The sequence below is a fragment of the Macaca fascicularis genome, chromosome 11, assembly GCF_037993035.2.
Source record: "Macaca fascicularis isolate 582-1 chromosome 11, T2T-MFA8v1.1".
In the NCBI taxonomy this organism is placed as follows: domain Eukaryota; kingdom Metazoa; phylum Chordata; class Mammalia; order Primates; family Cercopithecidae; genus Macaca; species Macaca fascicularis.
In genome coordinates, this window is record NC_088385.1 from 17,454,955 (window position 1) to 17,467,105 (window position 12,151).

General features: G+C 41.2%; 1 protein-coding gene across 2 annotated transcripts in view; it reads right to left on the reverse strand.

Moving 5' to 3' along the window:
- The window catches only part of GUCY2C (guanylate cyclase 2C), a 137,758-nt gene that overhangs the window by 44,000 nt on the left and 81,607 nt on the right, over positions 1 to 12,151 (reverse strand). For both annotated transcript variants that reach the window (XM_074006319.1, XM_005570213.5), the window contains exons 10-11: positions 11,192 to 11,303; positions 2,257 to 2,338 (exon numbers count right to left, since the gene is read on the reverse strand). In XM_074006319.1, the coding sequence (XP_073862420.1) occupies positions 2,257 to 2,338; positions 11,192 to 11,303 (194 nt within the window). The remainder of the gene's footprint in view (positions 1 to 2,256; positions 2,339 to 11,191; positions 11,304 to 12,151) is intronic.

The window sequence follows — 12,151 nt, forward strand, 5'->3', positions numbered from 1 at the left end:
TTTGAAGTTTGATGTTCACATAATCAAACATTTAAAACTCCATATAAACTATGCTTTAACATTTAAAACTCCATATAGAGTAAACTATGTCTTTGTGTATTCTTTTAAATATATAATAATAATAAAATATAACATGATACAACATAATAAAAATAACTATTTTCATTTATATAATGCTTATTATATGGTAGTTTGTGTGCATGTTTCATTTCTAATCCCTACAACAGCTCAGATGAAGAAATTGAAGCTAAGTTACCTGTTTTAATTTTGCTTTTTACATGTGGAAAGCCTACTTTACCAACATCATTTCTTTTTTCTTTTTTTTGAGATGGAGTCTCGCTCTGTCGCCCAGGCTGGAGTGCAGTGGTGAGATCTCGGCTCACTGCAACTTCTGCCTCCTGTGTTCAAGATTCTCCTGCCTCAGCCTCCCAAGAAGCTGAGATTACAGGTGCCTGCCACCATGCCCAGCTTATTTTTTGTATTTTTAGGAGATTTTTACCAACAGGGTTTTACCACGTTGGCCAGGCTGTTCTCGAACTCCTGACCTCCTGATTTGCCTACCTCGGCCTTCCAAAATGCTGGGATTACAGGCGTGAGCCACCGTGTCCGGCCACCAATATCATTTCTTAGCTGACACATACTGTCATCTTTGTCATATTATAAGTTCTTGCTTGTATTTGTTTCTGGAACTGATATTCATTGACCTGTTTTGTCCCTAGTTTGCCTTTGCTTTTTGGTTATTTGACAAACTCATACTCACCTTCTCAAGGCCATGCCTTCCTTAATGTCCCCTAAGCAGAAATGATTATTCTCTTCATATGCTTCCATCTAAGTCTGAGTATTCTTCGAGTAAATGCATATAAAATAGCATATTACTGACCCTAAGACCTGGAGGCAAGTAGGATGAATATCAAGACCTTAAAGGCTCTTGGGCTGTCACCTCTGTACCCCAGGAGACTCTTGGGACTCAGCAAAGCCAACTGTCATTCATACTGAATTAGGGGATTTCTTAAATGGTTTGCTAGTTTTCTTGCATAGGCCGTTGTAATGGCAAACTGCATGTGTACCACCTGTCTGCCAGGCCCCCTCATGGGCATAGCATTGCACTGGCCATTAGGAAGCCCTATCTCTGCCTCCTATGTTTAGAGACAATGAGAAACACCTGTTATTATCTTTGATCTTGTGATTTACCCCTATCTTAAACTGATTCCCATTTAGACTTGCTTTTGGGGGGAAGTTTTGGTTTCTTCTCACTCTTCACTAAATGGTAATGGTCACCACACATTGTAGACCATCACCTATATTTCTGAGCAACACAGTTACAGGAGCCAAGCACTGTTGTCAGATTGAAGAAAATAGTCTACTTCCTTTTCTGGAGAAAACATCAACCTTTGTATGGTAGGCTGGACATTCACAAGAGAAAGAATAATGACACACAGACCAAAGTGTATAATACCCAGATAAAACTGTTGTCTTGTTTAGCTAGGAAATGCAAGTGAACCTGGTAGTATAATAGGGTATTATAAGTTTGGCATTTAACATATGCAGATTAGGAGGTAGTGTGGTATTTACTCACTCATTTATGTATTCAACAAATATTTCTTAGTACACACAATGTCTCTGGCTAGGCATTTGGTAGATCCAAGTTGAGCCGAAAAATCTTGGAACTGATGGTGAGAAGGCTTGAGTTCTAGTTCTGGCCCCACCCACCACCTGGTGATAAGATTCTAGAGAAGCCATTTGAGTTTCTGGGCTCTCTCTCCTCAGGCTAAAATAGGAGATTTGGAATAAATTGTTTCTAAAACCTCCCCCAGCCTAAACAGCATGCAATGTAATGCGTTTGATGTCTCCCATGATATACCAACATAATAAAAATAACTATTTTAATCTATATATGCTTATTATATGGTAGTTTGTATACACGTTCCATTTCTAATCCTTCCAACAGCTCAGATGAAGAAATTGAAGCTAAGTTACCTATTTAAGTCACTAAGTAACATGCTTAAGACCGCAGAACTAGTAACTCAAAGAACTGGGATTTGAGTTCAGGCATCTCTGGCTCCAAAGCCCTAATCTATTCACTCAATAATATTCTGCCCTTCACATAGTCTTTGATGCAGAATGTCTTCATTATCTTAGGCCAGTCTACAGGCCTCTTTGTGAATATTCATCATCAGCAGCAGACAACAGGCCTCTCCTGCTTTCCCTCCTTGCCTCTCTGGATACTGAGCACAGGCATGATAGAGGCGACTGTACCTGAGCATCAGAAGAGCGACAAGCAGGAGCAGCACCACAGCTCCGGTGAGGGTGAAGACTGCAATCATCAGGATCTGAGGGCCTGTGGAGGAAAATGCGTTAGGAAGGACCTTTGTCAAGAGAGCAAAGGCATTTCCAAGATTCTAGCTGTACAATGTAATTTGGGGACGGGAAAAGAGAATCCCTTAAAAAAATTGATCTTTTAGCCCGGCCTGGTGGCTCACACCTGTAATCCCAGCACTTTGGGAGGCTGAGGCAGGTGGATCACGAGGTCAGGAGATCGAGACTATCCTGGCTAACACGGTGAACCCCTGTCTCTACTAAAAATACAAAAAATTAGCCGGGCATGGTGACGGGCGCCTGTAGTCCCAGCTACTCGGGAGGCTGAGGCAGGAGAACGACGTGAACCCGGGAAACGGAGTGAGCTGAGATTGAGCCACTGTACTCCAGCCTGGGTGACAGAGCGAGACTCCGTTTGAAAAAAAAAATTATCTTTCATTAATTTCTCTCTGGTAACGTAAGTCCCGTGTCTCTACTCTCTGAACAGTCAGGGAAAGTGGCTTAATTTTGGCTATTCTGACAGCATATACATCTCTATTCTTTCTAACAGCAATCACCAAATGTTACACAAACATTAAATAGTTCATAGCACACAAAAAAATGTTGGTGGTAGAAGTCTACCTGGTGTCCTTGAAACCAGTATACCTAAGAAGGGTTCATAGAGGATGAGACATGTTTTTGTTTTCGTTTTTTTCTTTTTGAGACGGAGTCTCACTGTCACCCAGGCTGGAGTGCAGTGGTGCAATCTTGGCTCACTGCAACCTCTGCCTCCCTGGTTCAAGTGAGTCTCCTGCTTCAGCCTCCAGAGTAGCTGGGATTACAGGCGTGCGCCACCATGCCAAGCTAATTTTTATATTTTTTGTAGAAATGGGGTTTCGCCATGTTGCTGGTCATGAACTCCTGGCCTCAAGTGATCCGCCCGCCTCAGTCTCCCAAAGTGCTGGGATTACAGGCATGAGCCACCACACCCAACTGAGACAACTTGTTTTTAAATACAGAGCACACACTGGAAGAAAAGTAAGTCGGTATAGAACATTAAGTGACAGTGTTGCATGCCAGTTCTTTCTAAGCTCTCCTGGGTTAGTGAGGGAAGTCAATGAAGAATGGGATTTTATTTACTAGAACACTAGTGTGTGGGTGGAGTTGTATAGATGGAGTAAGCTGACAGACTGTCAGAAGAGTAAGTGGAATCCAGGAAAATGTGGATCCAACCCAAGGAAGCACTGAAGCAGTGTCTGAGTATGCAAAGGAATACTCCTACACAGAGAAGGACAGCAACAATAAGACTGCATGGGAAAGTCGTGGTTCATATATGCCGCAATGAGTCCCTATTAGGAAGTCAGTAGGCTCAAGAACTAAAAACGGAATAGATTCCAAGCAATAGACAGAATGTGGAAGAAGCTGGGAAGTGATTAGGAATATGATGAAAAAGACATGTTTCTTTATATAGCAAGGAAAGAAAAGAGAAACCCAATCAGGAATTCTAAGGAAAAAATGTTCAAGGAAGTTGAACATTTGTCCAAAATGAAACAAAGTAAAATGTGCCCTGACTTTGAGAATTAGGTATTCAAAAAGGAGAGAAAATCAATTTTCCTTTGTGGTACAAAAGGGAGACATTGGGGCTATATAGAAAGATGTTGGCTGGGCATGGTGGCTCATACCTGTAATCCCAGCACTTTGGGGGGCTGAGGGGCAGATCACCTGAAGTCAAGAGTTGAAGACCAGCCTGGCCAACATGGCAAAACCCTGTCTCTACTAAAAAAACAAAAAATTATCTGGGTGTGGTGGTGGGCGCCTGTAATCCCAGCTGTTCGGGAGGCTGAAGCAGGAGAATCGCTTGAACCCAGGAGGTGGAGGTTGCAGTGAGCCAAGATTGTGCCACTGCACTCCAGCCTGGGAGACACAATGAGACTCCATCTCAAAAAAAAAAAAGAAGAAAAAAAAAAAAAGAAAGATGTTATTATGTATACGTAATGAAAATGTTTCCTTGTTTTCAACTTATAGAATCAAGTTATAGGTAAAGAACAGAGGTCTTTATTTTGGTTACCAAATAAATATTATCAACCCTGGCAAAGAAAAATATAGGAGAATTTTGGAGATGGGAAGGAGGTAGAAGAAAGAATTATGGCACTAACATCTTCATCTTACAAAGTGGGAGGCAAGATATTTTATATACAACTGATGGGACAACGCTAGAAGCTCATGCATATTAATTAAAATGAAAAAGGTGTTCAATAATTGTACTGACAAAAGAGATATAACTACATGGGAAGAAGTGAGAAAGAGGGCTAGTGAAGATGAGCTAAATCTTCATGTATCAATACAAAAAATTAATAGATAACTGCTAAAGCTTATACATCAAGAAATAGAAGCATCTTATTTAGATATGCAAAACACTAAAAGCAGAAATGACTGAGAGAGCGGAGATGCGCACAGGTGGGATCAGGCACATTCACTTTCCATTAGGAACACATCTGCTACTGGATTTTAAAATCATGTGTGTGAATTTTTCTTTTTCTGACACAGAGTTTCGCTCTTTTTGCCCACGTGGAGTGCAATGGCACGATCTCGGCTCACTGCAACCTTTGCTCCCCCAGGTTCAGATTCTCCTGCGTCAGCCTCCCAAGTAGCTGGGATTACAGGCACACGCCACCACGTCCAGCTAATTTTTTGTATTTTTAGTAGAGGTGGGGTTTCACCACGTTGGTCAGGCTGGTCTCAAATTCCTGACCTCAGGTGATATGCCCACCTTGGTCTCCCAAAGTGCTGGAATTACAGGCGTGAGCCACCGTGCCCAGGCATATGTGAATTTTTCTGTGCTAAAATATAATGGATGTAGGTGCCCCTGAAAAGGAGGTATTAGGATCTCTTTATGAAAGCAGCATCCTAAACCCTCACGCTGTATTCTCTATCATGGCACCGTAATCTAAACTCCTGGGGGTACAGGCCATGTCCTACTTATTCATTCCTGTTCATCCTTATACCTTTGGCACCCAGCATGAGACCTGGTATGTGGTAAAGTATCAATAAAAATGGCTAATAAAAAATAATAGAAGAAAAACCTGGCCCTGGTCATCTTATTGCCTGAGAAGAGGCAAGGAGAAGGTGCTTGGACATTAAAATACATAAATAAAGACTCCTGTGCCATTAGGGGTCTCATGCCACGTGTATTTTAAAACTGTTTTTGTTTAATCACATTATGTCCTTCTGAAGTAGATGGTTTAGCTTGGGGTAAATACTACAGCTCCTTTGTATAAGGGCTGAATTTGAAGGGTTTATGCTTTGCAAACATGTGACTTTGCCTCTATTACCTTGTTTTGTGTTCAGGGGAAATTTTCAATGGTGAAAATGTGAACTTTGGATTTCTACTCTCAACTGAGCAGAAATAAATTCATACTTTGGAGTTGAACTTGCATTATGGGCACATCTAACTCGTGAATTCTGTTTGTTACCACAATCACCGCTTCCATCACTATCACCACCATTGCCACTACCACCATTCTCACGCCCTAAACCCCAGACAGAAAACAAAAGTGAGTACAAGAAATACATTTTCAACACTCACTGGTCTATCAAATTCTATGAAATTTGCACTTCCCCTAGACTAGAGTATAAACTGGAGGGAATATGGGGACTCCTCAGCCCACCTCAATTCTCTGCCTCCTACAGTATGAACACTTCACTGCACTAGATATAATTATAATATTTATATATAGTATTTAAATATACTATGTAAATGTAGTCATTTTTAATTAAACATGCTTTTTAGTTTTGCCTTTTAGATAAACGCAGTATCACGATCTAAATTCCAAGGTTAAGCTTCTGCTGCCTTCTGGTGGCTGCTGTAGTTATCGCATTCTATTTAACTCATCTCACAATGAATGAGAGAGTATAACCTCCAGGTCAAATGACATTACGGTTGGAAGGAACCTGATAAACTTCTTGATTTAACAGGGGAAGAAACTCACACTTAGAAAAGAGAAATAAATTGACTGAAATTAACAGAGTATAGTTGAGTACTGGAGTCCAGAGTAGAAATATACTCCCTTATCTCACATTGTCATTCATTCATTCATTTATTCATTCCAAGGCTCTGTGTTGGGGCAAGGAGATATGAATAAAGAATAAGCCCTGAGGGTGCGCGGTGGCTCATGCCTGTAATCCCAGCACTTTGGGAGGCCAAGGCGGGTGGATCACGACGAGGTCAGGAAATCGAGACCAGCCTGGCCAACATGGTGAAACCCCATCTCTACTACAAATATAAAAATTAGCCAGCCACGGTGGCAGGTGCCTGTAATCAATCCCAGCTACTTGGAAGGCTGAGGCAGGAGAATGGCGTGAACCTGGGAGGCGGAAGTTGCAGTGAGCTGAGATCGTGCCACTGCACTCCAGGCCGGGCAACACTGCAAGACTCCGTCTCAAAAAAAAAAAAAAAAAAAAAAAAAAAAAAAAAAAGCTAAGGAAAGATGAGATTCAAGTTAAATCTTGAGGATGAGTAGATGTTTCCCACCTCTATGGAGATGTGATAAATTCTATTCAGAGGGAGCAGCATAAATAAGGACACAGTGGCATAAATTTGCACGACCCTTTAAGGAAGTAGGGAGGAAGTTGAGGGCATGGGGAAGGGATAGGTGAGTAAAAGATAAGGCTGGACAAGTAGGGAGATTACAGACACTTTGTGCTGTATTAAGTATTTTGGATTGTATTCTGTAGGTAAAGCAGAGTTGCCAATTGACATGTTAGCAACAGGGCAGTGACATGACTGGACTTGTGCTTTCTCTCTGGTAGCAGGATGGGCTGGATGGAAGTGGGCAGGACTAATGCAGGAAGTCAGTTGGACGTCATTGTGATACAGGAAGCAGATGCTGAGGACTTGAAAATGAGGACGGGCACCAAATCTGCATTGTCCATTGCTGTTTCCCAGGTGCTCAGAACATTGTCTGGCATTAAGTAAACATCTTTGTTAAATAAACGAAAGAACGGGGATAGTGTAATCTCCTGGTGAAATGTTTCGTTACTTAGTAGCTGTGTGCGCACAGATGAAAGTTCTAGTCATGCATATCTTATTTCTATACTATTTCAAAGGTTGAGTTGCTGAAGCGGCTTCATTGTCTGGGGACATACCCAAGGTTCGTCATCTCGTGACAAGAAGGTTAAGGACACAGACACAAACACGGAGCGGGGTAAGGAGCGGAAAGTGTAACAGGCAGGAAAGAAGAGAACAGCTCACCGTAGAGAGGTAGGAAGGCTCTGAAAGGAAAAATCCCTGCTTGTGATGGGAAGCGGTAGTTTATATAGGGATGCTTGAGGAGGCTGTGTCTGATTTATATAGGGCCCAGGGGACTGGTTTGACCGGTGTGCCATTAACACAGCCCACGAAGAAAATGACCCTCTCACCCTAATCTTGTATTATGCAAATGTGACCTCTGCCTGGCTGGCGCCATGACACCCACACATGTGGCTTTACCTGGCCGGCACAACGACACCCCCCACACATGGCTACAAAGAAAAGGGAGGGGAAATCGCTATATTGGGTGGATCTGGCTTTTAGTACAGCTGCGGGCATTCATCTATGCGAACTTCCAGCTTGCTTATTTATTCTTGCAGCTCAGCTTTTCAGGCTGCTTTTTGCTAGAAAAGAAATGGTTTGGAGGCTGTTTTCAATTAAAAGAAAAAGCCTGGCTGGGCACCGTGGCTCACATCTGTAATCTCAGCACTTTGGGAGGCCGAGGTGGGCGGATCACATGAGGTCAGGAGTTCAAGACCAGCCTGCCCAACATGGTGAAACCCCATCTCTACTAAAAATACAAAACTTTAGCCGGGCGTGGCGGCAAGCACCTGTAATTCCAGCTACTGGGGAGGCTGAAGCAGGAGAATCGCTTGAATCCGGGAGGGAGAGGTTGCAGTGAGCCAAGATTGCACCACTGTACTCCAGCCTGGGTGATAGAGCCAGACAATGTCTCCAAAAAAAAAAGAAGAGTAAGAAAAGAAAAGAAAAAGACTTACTGAGGACTCTAGTACCCTCGCTACCTGCCTAAATAATTTCTTTTTAACTCCTATATTATCGCTTCATTGGTAAAGTTTAGAGCTAAATGTAGTAAGTAACAGTTAAGTATTGAAAAGCTCTGGCTAACTGAGGTTGTTAGTTAACTGAGGCTGAAGTAAAGTTGCTCAGGATAATATAACGTCCCTGTAGGATATAGTATGAATATTTAATGTGATCTGTTTTAAGTAAGGAGAACTCTCTCAAAAAATACTTTTTGAGAAGTTCAGCACTTTACAGATCACAGACCTATTGAATAACCAAAATACTAAAAAACTTGAAGGAAATATATTAAAAACAGAAACCTAACATTGTCACTGACGGTTATAATTAAGAAGAAAGAAAACATAATTTGAACTCAAAAAGTTACAAAAGAAAGAAGTTGAGAGTTGCAAAGCCCATGAGAAAAGAGATATATTTCAGAAGTCAAGTTTGGTTTAAAACTAGAAAACCTGAAGATGGTTCCAGAAATAGTTTTAAAAGCTTATTAAATAAAACTCAACTTTAAAAAGCAACCATAGCAATAAATCTGAAGTCAGCTCAGTATTGCTTATTGTCTAGAAGAATGCCATCTTCATCCCCCCCTCCCTCATTGCGTTAATCAGCTGCTAATGCCTGTTGGATAAAAGTACAGGAATCATTTTGGACTAAATTTGACTCAGAGTGAAAGAAAACTAGAAATGTAAGTATAGCTCTGACACAAGCAAGCCCTTCAAACCAGAAACATTCCCTTTATATCAGATCAAACTTTCAGAGTTTCTGGCTATAGAGTGGAGCTGGTATAAAAATATTTGTAGCTTATAATTTTTAATACTTTTTGAAAATAATAAAGTAATACAGAGTCATTGTGGAAATTTTGGAAAATTCAGGAAAATAGAATAAAGCAAAAAAATATCTTCCAGGATCCCATCACTCAGAGGACACCACTCTTAACAGTTTAACATATTTCTTTCCAGTCTTATTTCTATACATTGTTTTACAAAGTTAAAATCTCATTAAATAAGAAGCTGTATTTTTCTATTACATTACATCATAAGTTTTCCCATGTCATTTAACATTCTTTGCAAATAATTATTTTAATTGGTTGCCTGATGCTCTATTTGTGAATATATCATAATTTTCTATTTTTTTTTTTTTTTTTTAGGCAGGGTCTTGCTCTGTCATCCAGACTGGTGTTCAGTGGCACAATCATGGCTCACTTCTGCCCTGACTTACTGGGCTCAAGTGATCCTCCCACCTCAGCCTCCTGAGTAGCTGGGACCACAGGTATGCACTACTATGTCCACTAATTTATAATTTTTCCTTTTTTTTGAGACAGAGTCTCGCTCTGTTCCCCAGCCTGGAGTGCAGTGGTGTGATCTCGGCTCACGGCAACCACTGCCTCCTGGATTCAAGCGATTCTCCCACCTCAGCCTCCTGAGTAGCTAGGATTACAGGCATGTGCCACCATGCCCAGCTAATTTTTGTATTTTTAGTAGAGACAGAGTTTCACCATGTTGGTCAGGCTGGTTTTGAACTCCTGACCTCGTTATCCACCCACTTCGGCCTCCCAAAGTGCTGGGATTACAGGCATGAGCCACCACTCCCAGCTTTAATTTATAAATTTTTGTAGAGATGGGATCTCACTGTGTTGCCCAAGCTATCTTGAACTTCTGGCCTCAAGCAATCCTCCCACCTTGGCCTCCCAAAGTGCTGGGATCACAGGCGTGAGCCACCATGCTTGGCTCTAAATAATTTTATTGATGGTGTTTCTACTTTTTTTTTTTTTAATCTTTGGACTAAATATCTGTCCAGATTTAAGACTTTTTCCTAAAGACTTTTTCCTAGTAACATGGAATTACTGCTCATTATGGCAAGCCCTGGCCAAGCCAGTCATGGAGAGATTTTCCTGAGACCGCATTGCCCGGGAGATCCTGACTGGCGCTGCCTGCTGCGGATGGTCAGTGTGCAGCTTGCACGGGTGAAAGCTGGCCAAGTCATGTTAGGGCTATTCATGACATGATAGGACCTAATCTTAAGTAGGTGGGTGACTATCACTGCAACCCAAATATGCGTCCAGGGAGGGAACAGGGGAGACTATAAAGGCCAGGATCACTGGTCACCCCTCAGCCTGATATGTCAAGTATTTCTTGCTGAAATACACAACCTTTTAGCTTATTGCAGTAAAATGTAAATGGAGTAAGAATGTATGTCTCTGTGCTCATTTTTGCCAGTTATGAAACCCGGTTTTCTGTGGAATAATTTATGTCAAATGGTAAGACATATTTTAAAGACAGGTATAGCTAAATGAGAATAAGAATATTTTCTTTCTTTCCTTTTTTTTTTTTTTTTTTTTTGAGACAGGATCTCACTCTGTTGCCCAGGCTGGAGTGCAGTAGAACAAAGATAGCTCATTGCAGCCTTGATTTCCTGGGCTCAAGTGGTCCTCCCACCTCAGCCTCCCAAGTAGCTGGGACCTCAGGTGCACACCACTATGCCTGGGCAATTTTTTTTTTTTTCTTTTAGTATTTTTGGTAGAGACAGGGTTTCACCATGTTGCCCAGGCTGGTCTCAAACTTCTAGGCTTAAGTATTCTTCCCGCCTTGGCCTCGCAAAGTGCTGGGATTACAGGCATAAGCCACCACGCCTGGCCAGAAATCAGTGTTGAATCAGAACTATAATATCATTCATTGTGCAGGGAAGTAAAGACCACATTTACAAACCCAGCAAATCAAACTGGGACAGCAGACAAAACACAGCAAAAAGCACAGGCTAATTACATAAACAATAGAGTTTACTTTTCTTATCAGGAAAACAGTGTTAGGGAAAGAAAATTCATTAGGGATATCTTACCCCGGTCTGTAATATCATTAGGAAGTTTAGAGTTCTTCCAAGTGAATGTGGGGCTCATATCCACAGGGTTGGTCTGATTTACGTGGGTATCATAGGTCAAAAGAACCTTGTACTGTGTCAGGGCACAAAAAAGGAAAAGGATGAACAGTAAATAATTTTAGAACAAATTCTGGTGAGATTAATGATTCTACTCAATGACACTTGATTTACACAACACTTCTCAGTGAAAAAAGGCAACTGTTAACCAGCTAGTTAGGATCATTTATTGGTTCCCAGCATGAACATAGATATAAGTTCAGATGGACCGATTACTTTCCTGTTTCATTATGCCCATACACTACACCATTAACTCCTGTCTGTCCAGCACAGATTCTGTGGGCCTTTGGTAACCTAGTTCAAGTCTTTCATTTTTCAAATGTTAAACTAGAGGCCAAGAAATATTAAACGGCTAGCTCCAAGTCACATGACAAATGAAACACTAGTGCTTTCCACAATATTAAGTTGCTTTTGAAAAAAGCTCTCAAGAAAATGCAGCAGAGCTAAAATCCATTATGTCATTTTGATACATGTCAAGGGGCCCTGAAATAACTACACTTCTCAACTTCTATCAGTTACTTAATTTTCTAATCTCTTCTATTCCTTGGCTCTAATATACTTTTCTTGTACATGACACTAATTAGTTTCTAAAATAAAAGATTTCATTTTCAAGTAATTTGCCAATGGAAATATTAATATATTCTTAAATTACTGCTGCATATATTGAGTCAATTTTGTAAGGGAGATCTGAAAGATGACTTGATATGGTTTGGCTGTTTCCCCACCAGAATCTCAACTTGAATTGTATCTCCCAGAATTCCCACGTGTTGTGGGAGGGACCCAGGGGAGGTAATTGAATCATAGAACCGGTCTTTCCCCTGCTGTTCTTGTGGTAGTGAATAAGTCTCACAAGATCTGATGGTT